Raw genomic sequence first — 21608 nt, 5'->3', positions numbered from 1 at the left:
ACACAGTCATGATACATTTATGCAGTCTCTCAGCATGCTGATCCATATCTGTGGTGAAATGTAACATGAGAATTGACCCCAAGCTTTCTTCAGATCAGTGCTGAGCATATGCTGTGTCCCAAAAGAAAGCAGCTGCATGTGGCAAGTGTCTACAGTGGGCATCTTTGCAAGTCATCATCTTATCTGTGATCATTTGTTTTGCCCTATTTGCATGCCCTGATAATGCCAAGAAATAGATGCTGCAAAGAGAAGGAATGAAAATGCTGACTCAAACCAACAGGGCCACTGTTAAAATGAAACAGTAAGTGTGGGCGGCTTGAAGCTTGATGGCACACAGCCAGAAGAGATAGCCACATTATCAAGACAACACCTGGTGATTGAGGGTTCCTAAAGTCTTTTCCACAGCACGTATTGTAAAAACCCCATTGAAAAATGATGGTTTAGATTAGCATGCCTATAGAAACCACCTTGAATGCTGTGTAAAAACAGAGCAAGGTGGTATGTATGTATGGGCAGAGCTCTTTACCGAATGGATGGGAAACTCCTACAGTCTCTCACTGTGGACAGGGCATATATTATCCAACGTTTCTCATAAGGGGGAAGTCACTCGGGGCTACAACAACACTAAGACAAGTCCCAATTTCATGTTAAAACAACTATGAGCCTGTGTGTGCATGTACATGACCTCAAGTCACTTTAGTAAGTGGAATACAGGAAACACAAGATTGCTCCATGAGCTGCATTCTGACTTGACCATACCAGTTCTATGGAATCTTGAGAGGAATCTATTCCCCCCCCCCCCGTCCCCAAGATAGCAAGATAGGGAACAAGCAGCTCAGGCCCTCGCTAGACATGAAAGGCACTCTTGGTTCCCAAGACATCAGACACTGTCAGGTACCTGGGCACTCTACAAGGATAAACACTTTCTTTCCCCGTACAATAACCATGCATACTCACGTAATAAGCAAACATTTGGAATGCTTAGCTAGCCCCAGGCAGGCAATAAGGCAGATCACCAAGTCCAGGATGAACAGCAAGAGGTAGGAAAGCCACCTGTGGAGAAAGCAGACTGGTAAGACCCTGAGGGGCCTGCAGAAGCCCAGCCACCAAGCCCACTACTGGCAGCTAGCAGAGGGCATGGTGAAATCCAAGCAAGACCACCAATTGTAAGCCTGAGGGATTGCATTTCCTCAAATATCACTGGATTAGCTGCAACAGGCCTAGTATTATATTCCTCCAAAGAGATCTACATTTGACAAGGGCAGCCCCTTCTTGACTGAAGGCCTGAGGGACTCTAATGTAAAAAAGATAATCAGAGATGAATTGTTGGGATTGCACTATGAATGTCAGAATCAGGTAGGGTTCTGTTCAAAGAATCCTCCTTTCCCTTTCAAATATGCAATTTATAAATGTTTTGCAGGACAAAAATATAGTCACAGAAAGCTGCATCACTGAATTTTGAGCAGAAGCCTATTTTTGTGGATGAATGAATGGGGGGGGGGGAATGCAAATGCTATGTTAAGCCATGAGGATTTTTCTCTTGGTAGGGCAAGCTTTTATAATAGTCACTGTAATTTTCCCCAAGAAATTTATAGATGTTACATAGGCTCTAGTTCTCATAATTATGCAAAAAAAAAAAAAAAAAAAGCGTGACCACATACAGACAGCATGACATTATTTTTACTTGCATTATTTAAGCAAAAGCATGATGAATATAAAAGTAAGAGTTTGTATTTGGGTCATGCCTGCTTCTGTCCTGTGAGCCCGCCCCCACTCCGTAGGCAGCACTATGTAGAAGGAAAAAAGTGACTGCTATGTGCAACGTTCATTGTGAATTCAGCCTCCAAATGACTTTAGAAGGTTGTGGCTGTAGTTTAGTGACAGAGTAGCTACTTTGCATGCAGAAAGTTGCAGGTTCAGTCCCTACGATTTCTAGGTAGGGAGGGCATGGAAATCTCTGTTTGAAATTGAAATTCTGGGGTTCTGCTGTCAGTCAGTGTAGACACCCCTGAGAAAGGTGAACTAAAAGGTCTGACTTGGTATAAGGCAGCTATATAGGTCCAAGGTGGTAGCAATCCTTTCTGCATCATTTTAAATCACATTTTGCCCTTTACAGGCTGCAACCAGTGAGGGCTATCCCATCACTGCAAGTGAACATCCAGGTTACCTTGCCCACAGCAAAAGCTTGGGATGATGTGGTCTTTCCCACTTTCCTCAAAACACTACAAAGAGCAACCCTCTTGAATCAGATGGAGGAGCCATCTAATTTAGCATCCTGTTTCCTACAGTAGCTAACCAGATGCCTTTGGGAAAGCCCACAAGCAGGACCTGAAAGACAATACACACAAAGCCATTTGGGGGAAGTTCTCTACTGATATTTCAGCAACATTTCTCTTCTCAGTAATGCTGGGCACAAAATTTATCAGTTTTGAGCATCTTGGCCTAACCTGGAACTCTGCCAGGGCACCGGGATGAGGTCTCTTGTTATCTGGTGTGCTCCTTGGGGCATTTGGTGGGCCGCTGTGAGATACAGGAAGCTGGACTAGATGGGCCTCTGGCCTGATCTAGTGGGGCTGTTCTTATGTTCTTATGCCTAATACTATCTTAGGTCTACTGTAGCTATGCTAAAAAAACCCAAACCCTTACCATGCTCCACATGTACTGCTGCCAAACCCAGAAGTACAGACTTTCTGGTTTTATTTGCAGGGACAGTGCAAATAAAAGAGCCCCCATGCTTTTAGGTTTGACATTAGCACATGAGTGAGAAGGAAGTAGATAACCGTGGCTTGCATTAGCAGTGAGTTGGATAGAGGGGGTAGCAGAATCTGGGTGAAAGACACTCCAAAGTGCCGCTCCCTCACACCCCTCCCAATCTGCAGCTGGTGCAACCTGTGTGCTGGCTTTATAAATGGGCTAGCCCAGCATCTTGGCATCCTTTAATTGACAGCTGTGAAAATGTGATTGTGGATGTGTGCAGTTTCGGAAAATAGAGTGTGCTGAGCACTCTAGGGATACGATAACACCCTGCACAGCTCTCTGCTTTTCCCCATAAATGAAGCAGGCAAAATGTGTCCACAATTGCTTAAATCTAATTCACATGAATGGCAGAATTCAGTTTTTCTGGATAGGAAATTTGGGTTATCTTGCTACAAAATTTCCCCTACCCCACCCTGAGGTAGAGACTCAGCCCTGAATTTAGTTCTACCGCTACTGATATCCCATGATTTTCTGGTCTTCCATGTGCCAAGTACCCCTTGCTCCGAGAGGAAAGATACAGCCATGGTGCACAGACTTGTACAAGCTACAGTATTTGAGATGCAAGTCCCGTCTCCAGAGCATGTGAGTGATTTCTCCTCCTCTATCTCTGGCAAAAAGGGGCTTTTGATCCCTCCCACCCTTGCAGATGCTGCTTTGCTCTGGCTCTCTTCACAGCCAGTGTCTTTCTGCCTCATTAACACTACAGAAGAGGAGGAGGAGTGAGATCAGTTAATTCTTCCTGTTTTAAATCACCGCCTGGAGTCAGAAAGGACCCAATTAAAATTCCTCTGCTTCGACCCAGAGTTGGGCAAAAGTAGACTGCAGCCTGGGGTCCACTGTCACTGCTCTAGGGGAGTTTGCTTAATTTGGAAGAAAAAGGTCACCAGCAGGGAGGAGAGCTCTGGACTAATTTCTGGTTTCCACCAATATACTCCAACACTCAGAACTGGAGGCAGCTTCCTGAATAGCTTACAGTAAAGCAACACAAATCCACAAACTTCCAAGAGAGGCCAAGTTTCTCAACCCAAAGCTTCATGACAAATTTGCCACACATCAAAGGAGTATGCAGGTCTTTGCTGCACAGTCAGGTCCATTTTCAGACCACCGTGAATCACCGCGGGGGGGGGGGGATTCATTGCAGTGCATGACAGAACTATCAGGAAACCATGAGTAACATGTATGGAACTTATCATGGGTCCAGGGCATGGTTTGGAGTGCTTTTCCTAAACCTTTAGGCAGGAAGAAGGGACACCAAACTGTAGAAGAGCCTTGCACTCTTCTCTTCTACATTCTCCCAGGAATACTTGGTTGCCACCTGGGGGCTGAACAGCCTGTGCCACATTCCAGCAAGTACAGCAGACTTTCCAAACACCACAGGCTCCTTGGTCCAGAGCCACTGCTGATATGACTGCCTAGACAGAAGGGTGCCATCTGCCTCAGCAAGTTAAGTTTCTGGTTTGTCTTCATGGACAGAAAGGGTCACTAGAACTTGCATATATTGAAATATACACTGGGGGAAACACACACTGAAACATAAATATTTCAATTAAAAGAGTGCCACTGAACACCAAGGATGTAGACACCAACATTTCATTTTGACAGAACCCTGGAAAGCACCTTTGCAGACAGTGGGGGGGGGGGCAGAGTTTTATGGGGGGAAGAGTGCTTTAACAAGACCAAGGTTTCTCACCCTCATAGACAATGCCAAGAGAAATGTCTGAGACTCAGACAAGAGAGAAAGAAGTCACCGTGACTGAGTTGTCATCCCCCTTCCCTCAATTTAAGACAGGGGCATTCATGCAGATGCAATAGTGCTTCCATTTATAATATCTAACACATACCAATAATTATATCCAATACCACATGCACTGATGCGATGAAGATATCACATATCCCATGACACTGTTTGAGGATGTAATGCTACAGTAAGCCTTGCTGAAACTAAGCAGGCCCGGTCCATGTCTGGATGACAGACTGCTTGGGAATAGTGCCTTTGGTTCCACAATGGAAAAAAAGGTGGAGTACCAGTGTAATAAACTTTTTAAACACATTGTTCGTCTATCTGAGAAGATGATGACATCTTAATGGTTTCAGGAGCTTAGCAAAGGATCTCCTTAGCTTAAATAAGACACGCTTCAAGCGGTCTCCCACAGAAAATGCTGACAAGGCTCTGGATCGGCCACCCATCTCTCCTCTGCTACATCCACTTTAACTTACCTATAATACTCCACATAGCTGACATCACTGGCTACTTGGGACAAGTCTACAGTGCTGTCACCCCAGACAGGAAGCCCTGAGAGCTGCAGTACAATGTTGCCTGCCATCTGCTGCATGAATTTCAGGGTCTGCACATAGTCTCCTCGGGTGGCAAAGATCTCATTCAGCCGAGCCAGGTGCTGCTCTAGAGCCACCTTCATCTGTGAAGTAGTTCCGGAGACCTGCGGAAAAGACAGACAAGTCCATGAGAAGCAGCAAGCTGGAATTCTTGCACTTGGAATCCTATTCATATTTTCTATGGGAAAAAGGGATGGCTAAGATCAAACAGTGGTGGACTTCCAGTTCCCGGGGCAAGCATCTGTGAAATCACCCCCCACAAGATGCCTCCCCCTACCTTTGAAGAGCAACAAAGCCTTATGCATTCATAGGACTGACTGGGTTGCAGAAAACCAGAAGTGCAGTTTCTGACCACATTGGGAGCCTCACTGAGGTTTTCTGCATGGTCCTAGAGTAGTGTGGGCTCAGTGCCCAGGGCATTTGCTAAGTCCGCTGCTGAGAAAAACTAACCAATCAAGATCAAAGGGCATTTAACAGGCCAAACAGAAAAACTGTTACTAGCAAAAACACAACAATTTGACTGAATTCTCCAAGTATGCACAATACTGCATTCCTATTCTACAGTAGTTAAATTAAAATGATCATCAACACTTCTATTCTACATCTAGAGTTAGAACCATCACTCCATATATACATGTGCCAAAAGAACAGGCATGAATGACACTGTACCTGACCAAAAGATTGGTTAAAGTGTGTCATGGATTAAGGTCATCTCGGCCACCTGATTGTGAGTAGGTGTACCCAGCAAGACATTCCTTCCCAAAATACAAGTTACTATGCAGCCCTTTCTATGGCAACTCAAGGTCATGTGTAGTCTGCATGTTACAACCTACATCCCCCAACCTGCCTATCGGCTGGAACACCACACTTTCTCATCCTCAGACAAGTGTTAAACCATGCTATATCAAGTTACCATCCTCACAGAATCACTTAAACCAGTGGCTCCCAAACTGTGGTTTGTGACCCGATTTGTTGTGGGTTGTAAGGCCTCCCAAGCTAGCATTCCACAGCCTCTGGACCTGACAGGATACCCAAGCTAACCACACTCATGCCCGAACACAGTAAGTGGGCAGGGCACCAGTGTGGTGTCACAAAGCATTCTGGGGCGCTACCTGGCAACCAAACGTTGGAATTCTTTTCTTTACCTCACACAGGTTTGCGGACTGACTTGGCATCATGTTAATTGAATTATTTGTTTATATAATTTACTTATATAGATTTATATATGATGGGTCGTGGTCCTAAAACGTTGGGAAGCACCAACTTAAATATATAACCAGTTAATGTTTACACAGAACTGGCTGTTACTCACCAATACAGTAATTGAGTAAAAGGAAATGTCACCATAGCCTGATTAAAGCAGCTCTGCCCTCTTCTCAGAGTTGTTTTGCATTTCAGCACTTAACAGTGAGAATGTATCCACCCTATGATCCAATAAGTGGAAGGGAAGGATAAAAACAAATATCCCCCTGCCTCTGGCTTTGCCACTATCCCTACCCCACCCCCAACAGCCATGGTATGAAATAAGGAAGAACTGCTGAAGCACAGATGCCAAAAAGCTTAAGCAAAGGGCATTCTCTCAGAGCATAAGAACATAAGAACAGCCCCACTGGATCAGGCCATAGGCCCATCTAGTCCAGCTTCCTGTATCTCACAGCAGCCCACCAAATGCCCCAGGGAGCACACCAGATAACAAGAGACCTCATCCTGGTGCCCTCCCTTGCATCTGGCATTCTGACATAGCCCATTTCTAAAATCAGGAGGTTGCGCATATACATCATGGCTTGTACCCCGTAATGGATTTTTCCTCCAGAAACTTGTCCAATCCCCTTTTAAAGGCATCCAGGCTAGACGCTATCACCACATCCTGTGGCAAGGAGTTCCACAGACCAACCACATGCTGAGTAAAGAAATATTTTCTTTTGTCTGTTCTCACTCTCCCAACACTCAATTTGAGTGATTGTCCCCTGGTTCTGGTGTTATGTGAGAGTGTAAAGAGCATCTCTCTATCCATTCTGTCCATCCCCTGCATAATTTTGTATGTCTCAATCACGCCCCCCCTCAGGCGTCTCTTTTCTAGGCTGAAGAGGCCCAAATGCCGTAGCCTTTCCTCATAAGGAAGGTGCCCCAACCCCGTAATCATCTTAGTCACTCTCTTTTGCACCTTTTCCATTTCCACTGTATTTTTTGAGATGCGGCGACCAGAACTGGACACAATACTCCAGGTGTGGCCTTACCATAGATTTGTACAACGGCATTATAATATTAGCCGTTTTGTTCTCAATACCCTTCCTAATGATCCCAAGCATAGAATTGGCCTTCTTCACTGCTGCCGCACATTGGGTCGACACTTTCATCGACCTGTCCACCACCACCCCAATTTGAGAGGAGGGAAGGAGAATGGATGTGGTAAAGGAGCAAACCATAAAGACAGAATTGGTACAAGCAAGATCATTCTAGATCTCTTGCAATATTGTGGTACAGATTCATCAGCCTTTCCTTCATATGAAAGGCTACAGTCTTGGGTCATCTTGTAGTTGATAAGAACAGTCCCTGCAAAGAAGGTTTGTTTCGCAATGGCTCTTGACACATGGCATTATCCAGAGCTACCAGAAAGGTGAAGGGAGAGTTGCTCTTTGCTAGCCTCAGTCTAGTTGGTGGCAACTGCCCCAAAGGTTTGGTTTGCACCTGAATTGCTGCAACAACAGGCCTCAGTTAGGTCACAATACGGAGTTTAGCAAGTCAAGCCCGAACTTCTTATCTTTCCTCTCCAAATCTCACAGGCTTTCCTCATTCATAGAGTTGTCACCAAGTGAGTGATTGTATAGTTGTGCTGCTGCCAGAAGGTCTGGCAGATTGCCTGGGCTTTAAGAAATCCTTCTGGATTCTACACAGGCTTCTGAAATTGGTCTGTGCAAATACCAGATGCGATAAGATGAGAACAGACAAAAGCGTGGCAAACTCCCACAAGCTTTCACCCCGGCCATAAACATTGTGCTTATCGCTGGGCTTAGCAAGTTCCCCAGTATTTCTAGGATCTCCTGTATGTGTACTCTCAAACTCTGTCTCCTTCAGATTCTATGTGTCTATTGGTTATCCCTACCCACAGCCTCCCCTCACCTTTAACCTAAAATTATCTGGCGCAGCAGACAATTGCTGAACTGCAACAATAACAGCCAATAACAAGCAGTGCTACAGAAATCCATTCCCCCCATACTAGCAAGAATGTCCACTCTCAAGCTTCAAATTTCTAAATTTGCCAATTTTGCAGCCTGCACAAAAGGAATGTTGCCAGCATGGCCCATGCCCAGCAGAAGTACTGCATGATCCTGGTAATCTGTGGAGGGACGCAGCCGTCTTTAGCTCAAACCAGACTGAGAGGGCTTGCAGATTATAGCAGTTTAAGTGAGGTTGTATTGGAGAACTCTGGAATGGTGGATGTCTCCGATCTCAGTTCTTTACAATTTGCATATAAAGGGTCAGGAGACAGAGGATGATGAGTAATAAAGGTGACAAAAAGAGAATCTTGTCTCATATGCAGATAGTCACACTTGAAAGGGGTGACTGAGGTACAACGCATCTAACTGAGGGAAAGCAATTACAATACAATCTGCTGGTCTTTGAATTAGTGTGGACAGCTGCATACCCAGAACAAATAGACAGGAAAGCTGGGGCACACTGGACAGAACAGGGCAAGGATGGCAACAGAATAATCAAGAGGAACCAAAGTTTTTAGATCCTTTTTCTGGGCTCTGCTGGCAAGTTATTCATCTCCCTTTACTAAATCCCATCAATACCAGAAGCCCTGGCTCCCTCCACAGCTAGATCAAAAGAGCAACTGAGGCACAGCACTCATATCAGGAGACATCCATGAGGAAGTGAAATGTACTTAATAGCAGCTGCCCATCCAACACAGTGATGAAAGAACAGGAAGCACGCTTTCCTGCTTCCTATTCCTCCTTATCTCTGTCTCACCTGAAAAGAAATTGTTTTCCCTTCCATTTTTCCCACTGCAAAATGCACAGCCTCCCAAAGCAGGGACAGCCTGAGCATCCAGAAGGGAGAGATGCTATTTCAGATAAAATGGAGATGGAGGCAGCTTCCACAACTGATGCCTTGTTTTTGCAAGCTCTTGTGCTCCAGCCTAGGAAGAGACACTCACAGTGATTTTGTTGTTGTTCTCAGACAGTTGCTCCCAACTCTGGGCATTCTCTGCAGAATCCACCAGGATCAGAATGCCTGCATTAAATGATGGCAAAAATCATACCAGTTCAGCCCATCACATTTCTTACCAGTGAATCAATTCCTGAGAGGGTGTGATTAGCATTGTCAAGGGCATAGATCAGCTGATATACTCCATCATTAGTTTCGCTGTTGCCATAGAAACCAATACCAACAGCAGCACTAGGAATGAAACAGAGAAATGTGGGTTAGACAAGGAGAGAACAAAAACGGTGTTTTTATTCACAGCGAGGGTCAAAACCAAGGTTCAGACTGATACTCTCTAGGACTTTGGTCTTCCCAACCGAGAAATAAGTAGCTCCTAAATCACATCCTACAACTGGTGCATGTGATGCATACTGACTTGTGGGAGCTCATTTGGGTCCTGAGAGAAGGCATTGTCATTAATATGTATGTGTTGGGCCTAGGTTAGCATGTGAAGCCTGAACCAAACTAAGTCAGTAATGGAGAAGTTGCTAGCAGTTCCTAGCTGCAAGAATGTGAGTAAACAAACACAAAGATTGTTGTTCCTCCTTTGCTGGCCAGAAAGGACAGACAATAAGAATTACAACCCATTGGAATGTTTAACACCTTAGTAGACAGAGAGGCACCTGATCAAGTGGAGTGGAATGCAGCTGTGGATCTCCAGTTGGGAGGGGTAAGAACTAGGAGGGCTAGCAACCAGGTCAACTTTAAGAAGGTTCTGTCCTCAAAAGTTTCTGACTGGACAGTCTAAATAAGTATGAAGTCACCTCAGCACTATTAGCATAAGAAGTATAATAATGAGTGCCCCAAGGGGTGTGCATGACCCTTCTTGGACAGAGTTTTGAGTGCAACATCCTGCACGCAGTGAGCTCCATTGTCCACCATGGGCATCTGGCCTCATAGGTAGCCCTGGAGCTAAAAGATCTACAAGAGTAACTGACCCAGGTGAGAGATAGGGATTAATAGAGATAGCCAGCTAGCTTTATTATTTTATTGCCGATATGTTTCCTAGATGTTTATGCCTCTAGCATTTGCTGCCTTATTGTAGAGTGTGTAACCTTATGTACTTAATAAACTAAAATCTCTTTTACTAAATTGTTTCATTGTCTGTTGGTGACAAACATTCAGAATCCTGCCTAGCCGTTCAGCAAGCTACCAAGTGCTCATTGAGGTCTAGTAACTTGAGGACTGAAGCTCTAATTGGAGAAAGAGCTCAGAGCCTGCAAGGGATAGAATTAAGCCTAGAGGGTCTCAGTGTCCTTGGACTGAGGCACTGGCACATACAGGGTGGTGGCAGTACTACTGAACAGGGGGCCTTGAGGGCTTTAGGTTTTGAGAACCAAGAACTCTGAGCACCCCAAATCCCCCTAAGTTTACGACAGGCATGAGGAAAGGTTCCCGAATACCAGGGAACCCCTGAAATGTGCTAGAAAATATTGGGTTTGGGAGACACACTCCACTTCTCAATCCCTTCTAAAGTCATCAGGGACGAGAGTTACAACATGCGTGTTCAGACGCTGACAGAAAGTATAGCATGCAAGCTCTCAGCCATCGTTTCTAGAAAACCAACTCCCTGCAACCTGATGGTTTATCATTAGCTTCCTTTTAACTTGGGGCCTAAAGGAGAGAAAATGCGCCAAGGGGACACAGGTCTGATGGCTTCTAACCCCCAAGTCTACTGAATCTTCATGGTGTGAGGGAAAGACATCTGCTATTTAGAAGAGGGGGAAAAAAACTGTTGCCTCAGTATGTCTAAGATGGACACCTTTCCAGTGCCCCAATGCCCACATTCAAGTGAGAAAAGCTGTCTTTTGATACCACAAAATCGGTAGAAAAACCTTCCCACTGCTGGATCAGGAAAGAGTGGGATAGTGCAGTAAAAACACAACCACCACCTTCTTTATTGTAATCTTCTTCCCCAAAGAGTTTATCTGTAGTTTCTAACTAAAAGTGACCAGTAGTATGCCTCTGTGCTTAGGCAGGGACTCAGTTTTGCTGCAAGATCTTGGGACAAGCCAAGGGAATCTAAAATTGGACCCTGAGGTTTCTGCAAGCATGTGTATCCTCCAATGTCTGCCAGATGAAAACAGATGAACCTGTTTTACACTACATGAACGATATTATGCCAACATGGGTATGGGGAACCACATACACAGGTACAGCCTTTACACTTTAGGTATATCTTACATAATTATTATTAACAGTATTTATATACCGCTTTTCAACTAAAAGTTCACATGTCTGTGCAATATTCAATTAGCATACATGTGTATGCTTCCTTCCATCTCCAATGCTTATGTACACCTATGTAAATAATAAACCACTGAAAAAATGGGAAACAAGATAGGGAGGAGGAGGAGGAGCAGCAGCAAAATGCAAACAACATGATCCAGTTGGGATCATGGGAATGATAGAAAATGGTTGGGAATAGTTGAAGGACACATTATTGAAGGCTCCATTTAACCACAACCTTTAATGGATTCCCAAAGATGCTGCTCATTTTGGCAACTCAGCAGTATAGACTTGTCATGCCCTCTTAAACAACACCTCTTGTAAAGGGAATTGAATATTCTGACCTTTTGGTTCATTAATGTAAAGTGATGCACCACATTAAATAATGTGTTGCTGATAAAATTAAAATCCCTCATCAAGTTGTTTTGCTGTCATGTTTATAATTGTTTTGAGTCTTAGGACTAAAAATAGCAATAAACTTCTAATGTAATATAAAAAAGCTGCTTCCACAAGAATCAGGAACCAGTCTCACAAATGTGCTTGCTGTTCCCAAACACAATACTGTACTGGATTTCACAAATCTGGGACTATTTGGATTAAGGTTTATAGTATAGATTGCTACGATTTTTTTCCTGAATGATTTATTTTTAACTGTTAAGATAAAGTAGTATTGTTGAATACATGTAATATTTTTCCGATATCTGTTCTTTTGATTGTACTTTTATCTTTTCAATAATAAAGGGTGGGGGGAAAATTCCATGGTGATTGATAAAGTCACTGTCGTAAACTTAGGGGGGTTTGGGCTGCTCAGAGTTCTTGGTTCTCTAATCCTAAAGCCCTCAAGGCCCCGTTCAGTAGTACTGCCACCACCATGTACGTGCCAGTGTCTCAGTCCAGGGACAATGAGACACTCTAGGCTTAATTCTATCCCTTGCAGGCACTGAGCGCTTTCTCCAATTAAAGCTTCAGCCCTCAAGTTACTAGACCTCAATGAGCACTTGGTAGCTTGCTGAATGGCTAGGCAGGATTCTGAACCCTTGTCCCCAACAGACAATGAAACAACTTAGTAAAAGAGATTTTAGTTTATTAAATACATAAGGTTACAGCAAGGCAGCAAATGCTAGAGGCATAAACATCTAGGAAACATATCAGCAATAAAATAATAAAGCTAGCTGGCTATCTCTATTAATCCCCAACTCTCACCTGGGTCAGTTATTCTTGTAGATCTTTTAGTTCCAGGCTACCTGTGAGGCCAGATGCCCATGTTGGACAATTGAGCTCCCAGCATGTAGGATGTTGCACCCAAAACCTCTGTACAAGAAGAGACATGGACACACCCCTTGCACCCTCATTATTATACTTCTTATGCTAATAGTGCTGAGGTGACTTCATACTTATTTAGACTGTCCAATCAGAAACTTTTGAGGACAGAACCTTCTCAAAGTGGGCCTGGTTTCTAGCCCTCTTAGTTCTTGCCCCTCCCAACTGGAGATCCACAGCTGCATTTCATCAGCTTGATAAGGCGCCACTCTGTCTGCAAAGGTGCTACATTCCAATGGGTTGTAATTCTTGTTGTCTGTCCTTTCTGGCCAGCAGAGGAGAGACAACAATCTTTGTGTTTGTTTACTCACATTCTTGCAGCTAGGAACTGCTAGCAACTTCTCCATTACTGACTTAGTTTGGTTCAGGCTCCACGTGCTAACCAAGGCCTAACATGTACATATTCACGACAGTCACATCACACAAAACTCAAGCAAGGGAGCTACTTGCACACCAGTTGTACAAATACATTTAGAGGCTGTATCCTATAGATCCCAAAACAAAAACTTGCAAGCCACTTCTGGCCCACCAACTTATTTCAATTGTCCTACTGAACCCAGTAGCACTGTAATTATGGGAACACACCTTCCTCTTCTTTCACCACCCTGCTATCATGCACCATTGTCCTCCTGTTGGATGAAGCAAGCAACTGCTGGGCTGCTCTCACTCAGAGCCTAGCCCTGTAGCTGCAGCAGCCCACTGCTGCCTCCAAGCTCTTGCCTGCTCTCTTGGAGGAGCCAGGCACAGAAGTATTTACCATCTCTCTTGACCAGGTCAAGCTAGGTCACTGTACCAAATATCAGCTGGTAGAGAGATTGTTTGATACCCTTCCGCAGCTGCCAGAAAGGCAAAAAGCTGCCATACTGGAGATATAGCAAATATTAGAAGGAAGATTCTTCCCCAGCAACAAAAATAGATGCCCTGCTTTTGGCTGCAACCTGTCTCATCTCACACAGTGATGGAATTCAAAGCAGGATCTGACCTGAAGCAGCACAGGGGTCTATACAAAGAGGGACTGTCTTGAAAGTCTGGGGCCTAGGCTCTGAAAAAGGGTCATCCATGAGGCCAAATTAAGCAGTCACCTCAGGCAGCAGATTGGCCATGGGTGCCCCCCTCATTCATCTACTGCTCCTCCTCCCATGCCCTGAGAAAAGGAAGAGAAGGAACAGAGCAGAAGAGGAAGTGTGGACGAGAGGCTTGTATCACTAGGTACCAAGACAAGCACCAGGAGGCTTTGGGCCAGCCCAGCAGTGAAAAGGTTTAAACGGTGATCATCTCATCTCATATTGGGCCCAGAAGCAAATCAGTGACCAATGCGACATTCACAAGAAGTTCAGTATGCTTGTGTTTGCTTGCACCCATCAAAAGGTACATCACAGTATTTTGCACCAGTTGAAGCTTCCAAGTTGTCTTCAAGGGAAGCCCCAAGTAGAGGTTCACTGTAGCCAGTACTGAGGGAGAAGGGTTACAAAACCAGGGCTAAGCATTGCAGTATCATCTTGATTCAGGTAGGCCCAGAACAAATGAAGATAAAAGCACTCTTTGCTACAGATGTAATCTGCTTTTTTTGTTTTGTTTTTGTTTTTGTTTTTTTTAAAGCAAGGCTGGGTCAAACAAACCTTCCAGACACCAAAACCCTCTCAAAGATATGAGCCTGGAAGCATCCACTCTGACATGTCTGGATTATCAAAACAGAGAGCTGGAGAATATGAGCCACTTCACAAAGAGAAGGTTTGTGGGCAGGAAAATATCCTAAAATTTGCTGAGGGTTGAGCCATGGGGACTGCATACACATATATTCAGTGAAAAACACATTCATACAATTGTTATACGAAATGATCCACATGCAGGCATCATGCTCCCTCCTTCATGAAAGAGCTTTCCCTGCAAGAATGAACTTATGTGAAGTGAGCTCGAGTGTGTCAAAAGGACTGCAGACACTGCAAAGGAATCAGCGTTGGTAGCGGAAGAGAGATGGAGAAATGGGTTGTGCACTTCAAATGTCTCAATGATCTACCAACAGAGAGGAACTGCTAATTCATTCTGAAGATGTTTAAACTATAGGAATCTGGGAGCAGTGATAAGAAATTGGTCTATATTTATAACATTGGTGAGATTATTTTGTTACAACAAAACACATCCTCTTTCTAGGGGATTTACAATTTAGATAATCAGGGGACTGACCATTATGAAGCGAGAAAGGAGAGAAGAACATTTCAGCCCTGGCTTCAGCAGAGGGTGCAAGAAAGGATGACTTGTAAGAATAAAAGATGCTGGCAGGATGGGTTTTTCCTTCCTGGTGCTTTAGGGCATTTATGATCATCTGTCTAGCGAAACCAAACACCACTAACCTGCTTTTCACCCCCTCCAACTGTAGGGCTTAAAAGAACACTACAAGCCAGCAACATGCTGAATGGTAAGCCATTCCCTCCCAAATGCTGAGAGATTAGGCCAAAAGGCAAAAGAGTGGACTAAGCAGATTATGAGAATCTGTCAAAAGAAATACTGTTCTGGATTAAAGCTACTCCTTGGTTAAGCCTCAAGGCAAAGTGCGCACAGAGAGGAAAGAATTCCAGGCTCTGGGGCAGGCTCCAAATAGGAGCAACTACTGAGATATCAATCCTCTTCCTGCAGAGAGATGTTCTTGGGGCTGGCAGGGGAAGCGCCAACAAAATGTCTCCCAGTCCTCCTTTTCTCTTCCCCCCCCCATCTGTTGGTTGAGAGATGACAACCCAGAGTCAAATCCTTGTTTCATATATGGAAAGATCAGGGAAAATTCCTAACTTCTGCCCCAGTTGTGAGCAGGGTGGTTCAAGAATATCAAGGGGCAATTAACTCGCAGTACATGATCTTCAGTCTGCACCCAGGAGGTAACCACATAGCCACAGCCATTCAAGATGAAGGGCAGCAATGTGGGCTATAGTCACAGGTTGTCATCCTTGTCAAGGGCTGTGCCCAATCTCATTGAAGGGAGTTACTGGAGGAGTACCCCGATTTGTAACACAGGAGGCCTTTTTCAAAGTCCGCCCCAGCAGAGGCAATTAAAGCCTATTACAAAAAACAAAAGAGGTGCTGAGTCACTCAGCAGGTGCGACCTGTAAACGCAGCTGGAAATGGGTGGGGCCGATTACCCCAAGCCTGCCCTCTCACAGGCACCCAATGGCCAGCAGTGTTATAAAACCAAAGCAGCCACCACAGGTCAAATGGGGTTGTTGGATGGCTGGATGCAGAGCACTCTGTTGCTGTGCTCCATATATTGTGAGAGTGCATGGCTCTGGTTCCCTGCATTGGAACCCACGCTTATTGCCTGTATTGGAATGCAATGTACCTGTAAATACAAGTTTGGTGAAGGACCCTGCTGTCTGTCCTGTGTGTTCCTCATCACCAACAAAAGTTTTCAGCCACAGCTGCTACACACATACTCCCTGGGAACTGTGCCAGGCTGAGTGACCTTGGGCAGTGGGAGTACACTCTCTGAATTTACCCAATGCCAACCTTTTTTCCTAGAAGCACTGGTGCCCCGATTTGAGGCAACACTTTGCCATTTCATTTTATGCTTGTTGAAAAGGGAAGATGGTCCTATTGCTCTTGAATGAAAATAGCAAGGAACCCAAGATCACAGGAAAGCAAGCCCTGAGACAGAATGACCTTGAATGACCACTTAACTTGTGCTCGGCAGAAGAGTATGGAGAACAAGAATCTCTTACTGTTTTGGTCAATAAATTGGTTCATACTGACCCATCCCCCTGTCAACTGTTTTTTAAAACAAACTCCTTGTTTCAAATGGATTCTGCTGTTTAAACAGTGATCTCCACAACAATTCTTGTTTTCTAGTGAGAACCAATATGGTGTAGTGGTGAAAGTGATTGACTTGGACAAGGAAGTTCCATGTTCAAGTTCCTACTCAGCCATGACACATACTGGATGACTTTGATCCAGTCACTACCTGAAGGGTTGTTTTGCAAGGACAGAAGGAAGGCTAAAGTTATATACACCACCCTGAACTCCTTCAAGGAAGGGCAATATATTGAAAAGTGGAAGAGATGTATGACCCAAAAAGAATTTCAAAGTACTACTCAGCTATGGCTATCTTTACTTGCCCTCAGTTTCTCAATGGTTGAAGGCCAACCTTAATACTACGTGCCCCACTGGAAAACATATGCACTTCCACAAAGAGGCTGCAACACACAATTACGACTACATGCACTAGTACTATGGTGGAAAGCTTTCAGGGCAGTACTTAGTTGCCACCAGAAGCATGCAGGACCGCATTATGATGAAAACTCTCTGCCCAATAAAGTTTATCCATGAGTTCAGAACCTTTAAACACTGATCTAAACCTTTAAACACTGTACACCCTCTAAACACTGCTAGGGACACACGGGGGGCTTTCCAGTGTGCAGAGTTGGCACGGTATTTACCAAGTCAAGTTTAACCAAAACTAAAAACTTAAAGCTTCCCACCTGGGGGGTGGAGTTATTTGTTGCACTTCAAGTCATTAGTACTTTTATGTTAATACCTTTCAGTTTTAATTGTAGATATATATTTCATGAACAGTAGATGTATTATTGCGAATGCAGAGTTGGGCACATAAAATTGGCAGACGTGTAGTTAAAATACTCAGCATCAATTGCCAGCCTGTGTATATTTGGGTTTTATATTTGGAGGGAGAGAGACTGTATTAGAAATTTGGGACAAAACTCCAAATTCTACTAGGCAATGCAGTATTGACTCCACTGTCACCTCTAGAACTTTATTTGCACTCAATGGAAAAAACCTGAAACTTGGAATTATCCACCCCCCACAGATCTGTCGAAATGATGCTCTTTATGGCATGCTGCAAACAGAAAAAAACAGCAGCAAGCTAGACATAGCATAACATGAAAAGAGTCTCATTTGCTCTTATCAATGCATTTAAGAGTCCAGATGCCCAGAAGCTAGCTCTATATTGTTGCACTTGCAATCAAAGCACCCTGGGGATTTAAAAAGCACTTAGATATTTATTACTTTGCCTACTCCATCTTACCCATCCATGGCTTATGCATTTATCATATTGCGCAGATATAGTACACACAGAGTTTTAACAAACCCGAGACTCTGGAAGTCATGTGCCTGGGCAAAGGAAGAAAGCAAGTCATGGGAAGAACATGCCAGTTTAATTAGTGTGTTTTCTTCTGGACACAGATAGCTCTATTCAGCTAACAGAAGAAAAATTCTCATCCTCCCCCTACACTTGGAAACTCAGATCACCCTCAAATAATTAAGCAGTAAAGCTCTGGGAAGTCCCTGGAACATGGAATTGAATGAGATAATTGAGAAAGGCTTATGTGGTCACAAAGAGCCAATAAAGCATGATGTGAACCTCTCAACAAACATACTGAAGTAGAAATATACACCCTCATTTCAGTGTCCTGGATTCCAAATGTTCAACACTCCCAGTTGTCTGGCATCAAATTGTTCAGGAGTGGACTCCCAACCGTGCAGGCTCCCTGACCCCTGTCTCTGAGACAGGCTATGGTAGTATAGTAACGTAGTAACCTATTACTAGATCCAGGGATAATCAAAGTCTGGATTACACTTCCTGATAGTCCAACATATCTGATAATCCGGTACTACAGTGGTTCTCAAATTTTTAGCATCAGGACACAGTTTTTAGAATGAGAATCTGTCAGGACCACTGGAAGTGATGTTCATGCAGGAAAATTTTTAACAATCTTAGGCGGCAATCCTACTCACACTTACCCAGGAGTAAGTCCCATTGACTATCATTGTTACAAGCATAAACATAGTCATCTGTTAAAAGTACAGATGCGTAACATTTTCCCAAATGCAGTCACATACCATGGTGGCATTAAGTCGAATATATTAAAAATAAAATATTGAAATGAATGGGGACCCACCAGAAACTGGCTCACAACCCACCTAGTGTCCCAACCCATAATTTGAGAAACGCAGCGGTACCACCTAGGTCCTGAAGGTGCCAGACCATTGGAGTTTTACTGCACATCAGATGATGGCAAGGACACTATTTCCTTTGTATTTGAATTCATGACTGGGCAGAGGCTGAAATGCATTAGATTTCAAATATTAAATAGTGCGCCACATTCTGAAACTTCTATAATCTGAAAAGGTAAGAGAAAAGATCAGGGATGGGACAACAAAAGGCAATCAAAAACCAAAGGTGTATCCTGACTATGAAAGCCCCATACAATGGCAAAGAGATCACACAAATGGAGGAGCAAACTACATTTACTACAGACTTTCACTTTGAATTATTTTGAATGTCCAGTATAGAAAACAGGTGAGTGTGAATTAGTGGAAGAAATCTATTTCGCTACTGGGCCCAAGGTATCTATAGTCCCAATAACTTCTCCAATTTGAACATCTTAAATGTTCTCATCCCATTATGAGAAACATATGGAAGCTGCACAAAACGTGGCAGACTACTGCTGGATTTTGAAAGCTGAATGGTCTTCATCATATAGCTGTAACTCCTAGAAAAATAGATACTTAAAATTTTTTTTTAAATTCACAATAGATATCTATTCTGCTTATAGTCATGTCTCCCCCCCCCCCAACCTATGCCTATGGCAGCTGCTCCCAAACCACTCAGCTCATTTCATTATCATGAGCAAATCTGAAATTTACAGTCCATGTTATCTAGCAGTGGGCAAGAGTTCAGCTTCTGTTGGCAGTAACACAAGCTGAGTGTCCTGTATACCATCAGCAGGGAGCAGCCACTGTGGGCACAGAACTTGTTGGCTAGTCCCTGGAATGAATTGTGTGAACCTCATCTAAATGGTGAAGCAGAAGGAAAAAGAAGGCCCTCATTTTATTGCAGACCCTCTTACTGGCTGATTCTGCCTTGGCTGCCTTTCATTACCTGTTCACTGGAAAGCCTGTCCAAGTGCTCAACACCCCAGAATTCGTTCAGTCTCTCCTAATCTCTCATTCCTGCTGTTTCCTTTAGATGGGGAAACAACCCCTTTGGCAGAACGCCTCCGTAGAGGTTTAATGAATCAGGACGCCCAGGGCTGCCAATTCACACACTGCTGAGCAAACATGAGACTGCTTCTCTACAACACATCCCTAATTAATGTCCTCTTTTTAATTGGTTTCAAACAAAAGAAGGCAAGTTGCAGAGGAAGGAGACCTACCTCCCCAGTCATACAGAAGCCTCTGGACAACAGTGCTCTTGGTCCAGGGGCTTGACCAGGGGTGGAGAGGAAAGTATGAATGGAGGGAGGAAGAAATGACATGGAGCTTTCCCTTTCCAGGGACTCCCAGCCCTGCTGTCCTCCTTTAATTGACTCAGACTCCATATGCAATTAACCTCAGGCCTCACCCAACCTCAGTCAGCCAGCTGTGCCATCTGCTCAAGGGGTGGGATTAAGAGCTAAAGGACTCCTCCACACTCCCATCCCCCTTTAGGATTAGCCACAAGAGGAACAACTACCAGAACACAGAAGCCCTCCTGAGGAAAACAACATTTAACTCTAGAACCTTGGGCAGCTGCAAATGGATTTACCACAACTATTCCTCTGTGCAGTCAAAGGACACCCGTGTGCAGTCCTTATACAGAAAACAACCCAGGTGTGTTGTATGCTCTTTAGCTTGGTAATGGAAAGACAAGAACTCAGCAAGCAGCCAGCAAGATCACAGACAAGTTGGCTCTCCCTCCCTGGTGAAGCAACCACTATGAATAGTGAGAGAAGTGCAACAGGACAAGGGGAGTATGAATTGGACACATGTACATGAAGTGAAACGGACATGTATGTTCTTGTTGCATATTGCAGCCTACAGGCAATTTTCATACACAGAAGGAATATCTGTGTAGGAAACTAGTCTTAGGGGAAGTGGCTTAGTTTCCTACTCAAAGGAAGACTATGAATACTTACTATCTGTCAAGCAGCAAAAACAGCAAAGCAACCTAGTGTTTTAATTATTGTTGCAATCTGGTCCAGAAGAACCATCAAATACCTTGGTAAATCCCATTCACAAATAAAGAACCGAGAACCACTGAGAGGTGGTGGGGACCCAATTCACTCAAGGTCACTGGGAAAGAGCACTGATGATCTGGTATTTAAACTTTACTCTAAGATACTGAATACTATTCACTGCGCCACACTGCTGTATACATATTCTCTTCTCAGTGATTTGAAACCAGTGTCCAACTAGGTGATTTCCGTGTCTTGACTAACAGCCCAATCCTATCCAACTTTCCAGTACCAGTGCTGCCACAATGCAGTCCCAGGGTAAGGGATACATGTTCCCATAACTCCATAACTTGAGGAGACCTCTGCAACTGCCTCCCCACCACAGGATGCAGTGCATGCCCCATTGACACAGATGCACTGGCACTGGAAAACTATATAGGATTGGGCCATAAGTCACTTCACTAAACATTCCCAAAAGTAATCACAGGTCAAAAAGGGAATATATGACTAATAAAGCATGCCAAGCTTTTAAAAATATGGTAGTCCTTCAACTGTAGCCCATCTATCCACCCCAACCTGTCACAATATGGAATTGAAGTGGGGGAAAAGTAAGACTTGCTAACTACACATGCTACATGATTTTTTCCCCATGCTTCCTAACTTCATTATATTCCATACTACTGCTTCTCCCCATTGCAAAGGGTTAGGGAATGTAAGGCTCAGATAATCTGGCTTCTCCACAAAGTGAATAAATGCACCTATTCATTTTTCCATTTGAAAACAGCAAATTTTATTCCACAACCTGCTGAGACCAGAACTACA

General features: G+C 44.0%; 1 protein-coding gene across 1 annotated transcript in view; it reads right to left on the bottom strand.

The window, feature by feature from the left end:
- TTYH2 (tweety family member 2) overlaps positions 1 to 21608 on the bottom strand; it is an 82837-nt gene that overhangs the window by 31121 nt on the left and 30108 nt on the right. The window contains exons 3-5 of the mRNA XM_066614878.1: positions 9384 to 9495; positions 4975 to 5195; positions 958 to 1053 (exon numbers count right to left, since the gene is read on the bottom strand). Of these exons, the coding sequence (XP_066470975.1) occupies positions 958 to 1053; positions 4975 to 5195; positions 9384 to 9495 (429 nt within the window). The remainder of the gene's footprint in view (positions 1 to 957; positions 1054 to 4974; positions 5196 to 9383; positions 9496 to 21608) is intronic.

The sequence above is a fragment of the Tiliqua scincoides genome, chromosome 2, assembly GCF_035046505.1.
Source record: "Tiliqua scincoides isolate rTilSci1 chromosome 2, rTilSci1.hap2, whole genome shotgun sequence".
Taxonomy (NCBI): Eukaryota; Metazoa; Chordata; class Lepidosauria; order Squamata; family Scincidae; genus Tiliqua; species Tiliqua scincoides.
This window is presented reverse-complemented; position numbering and strand designations above follow the sequence as displayed.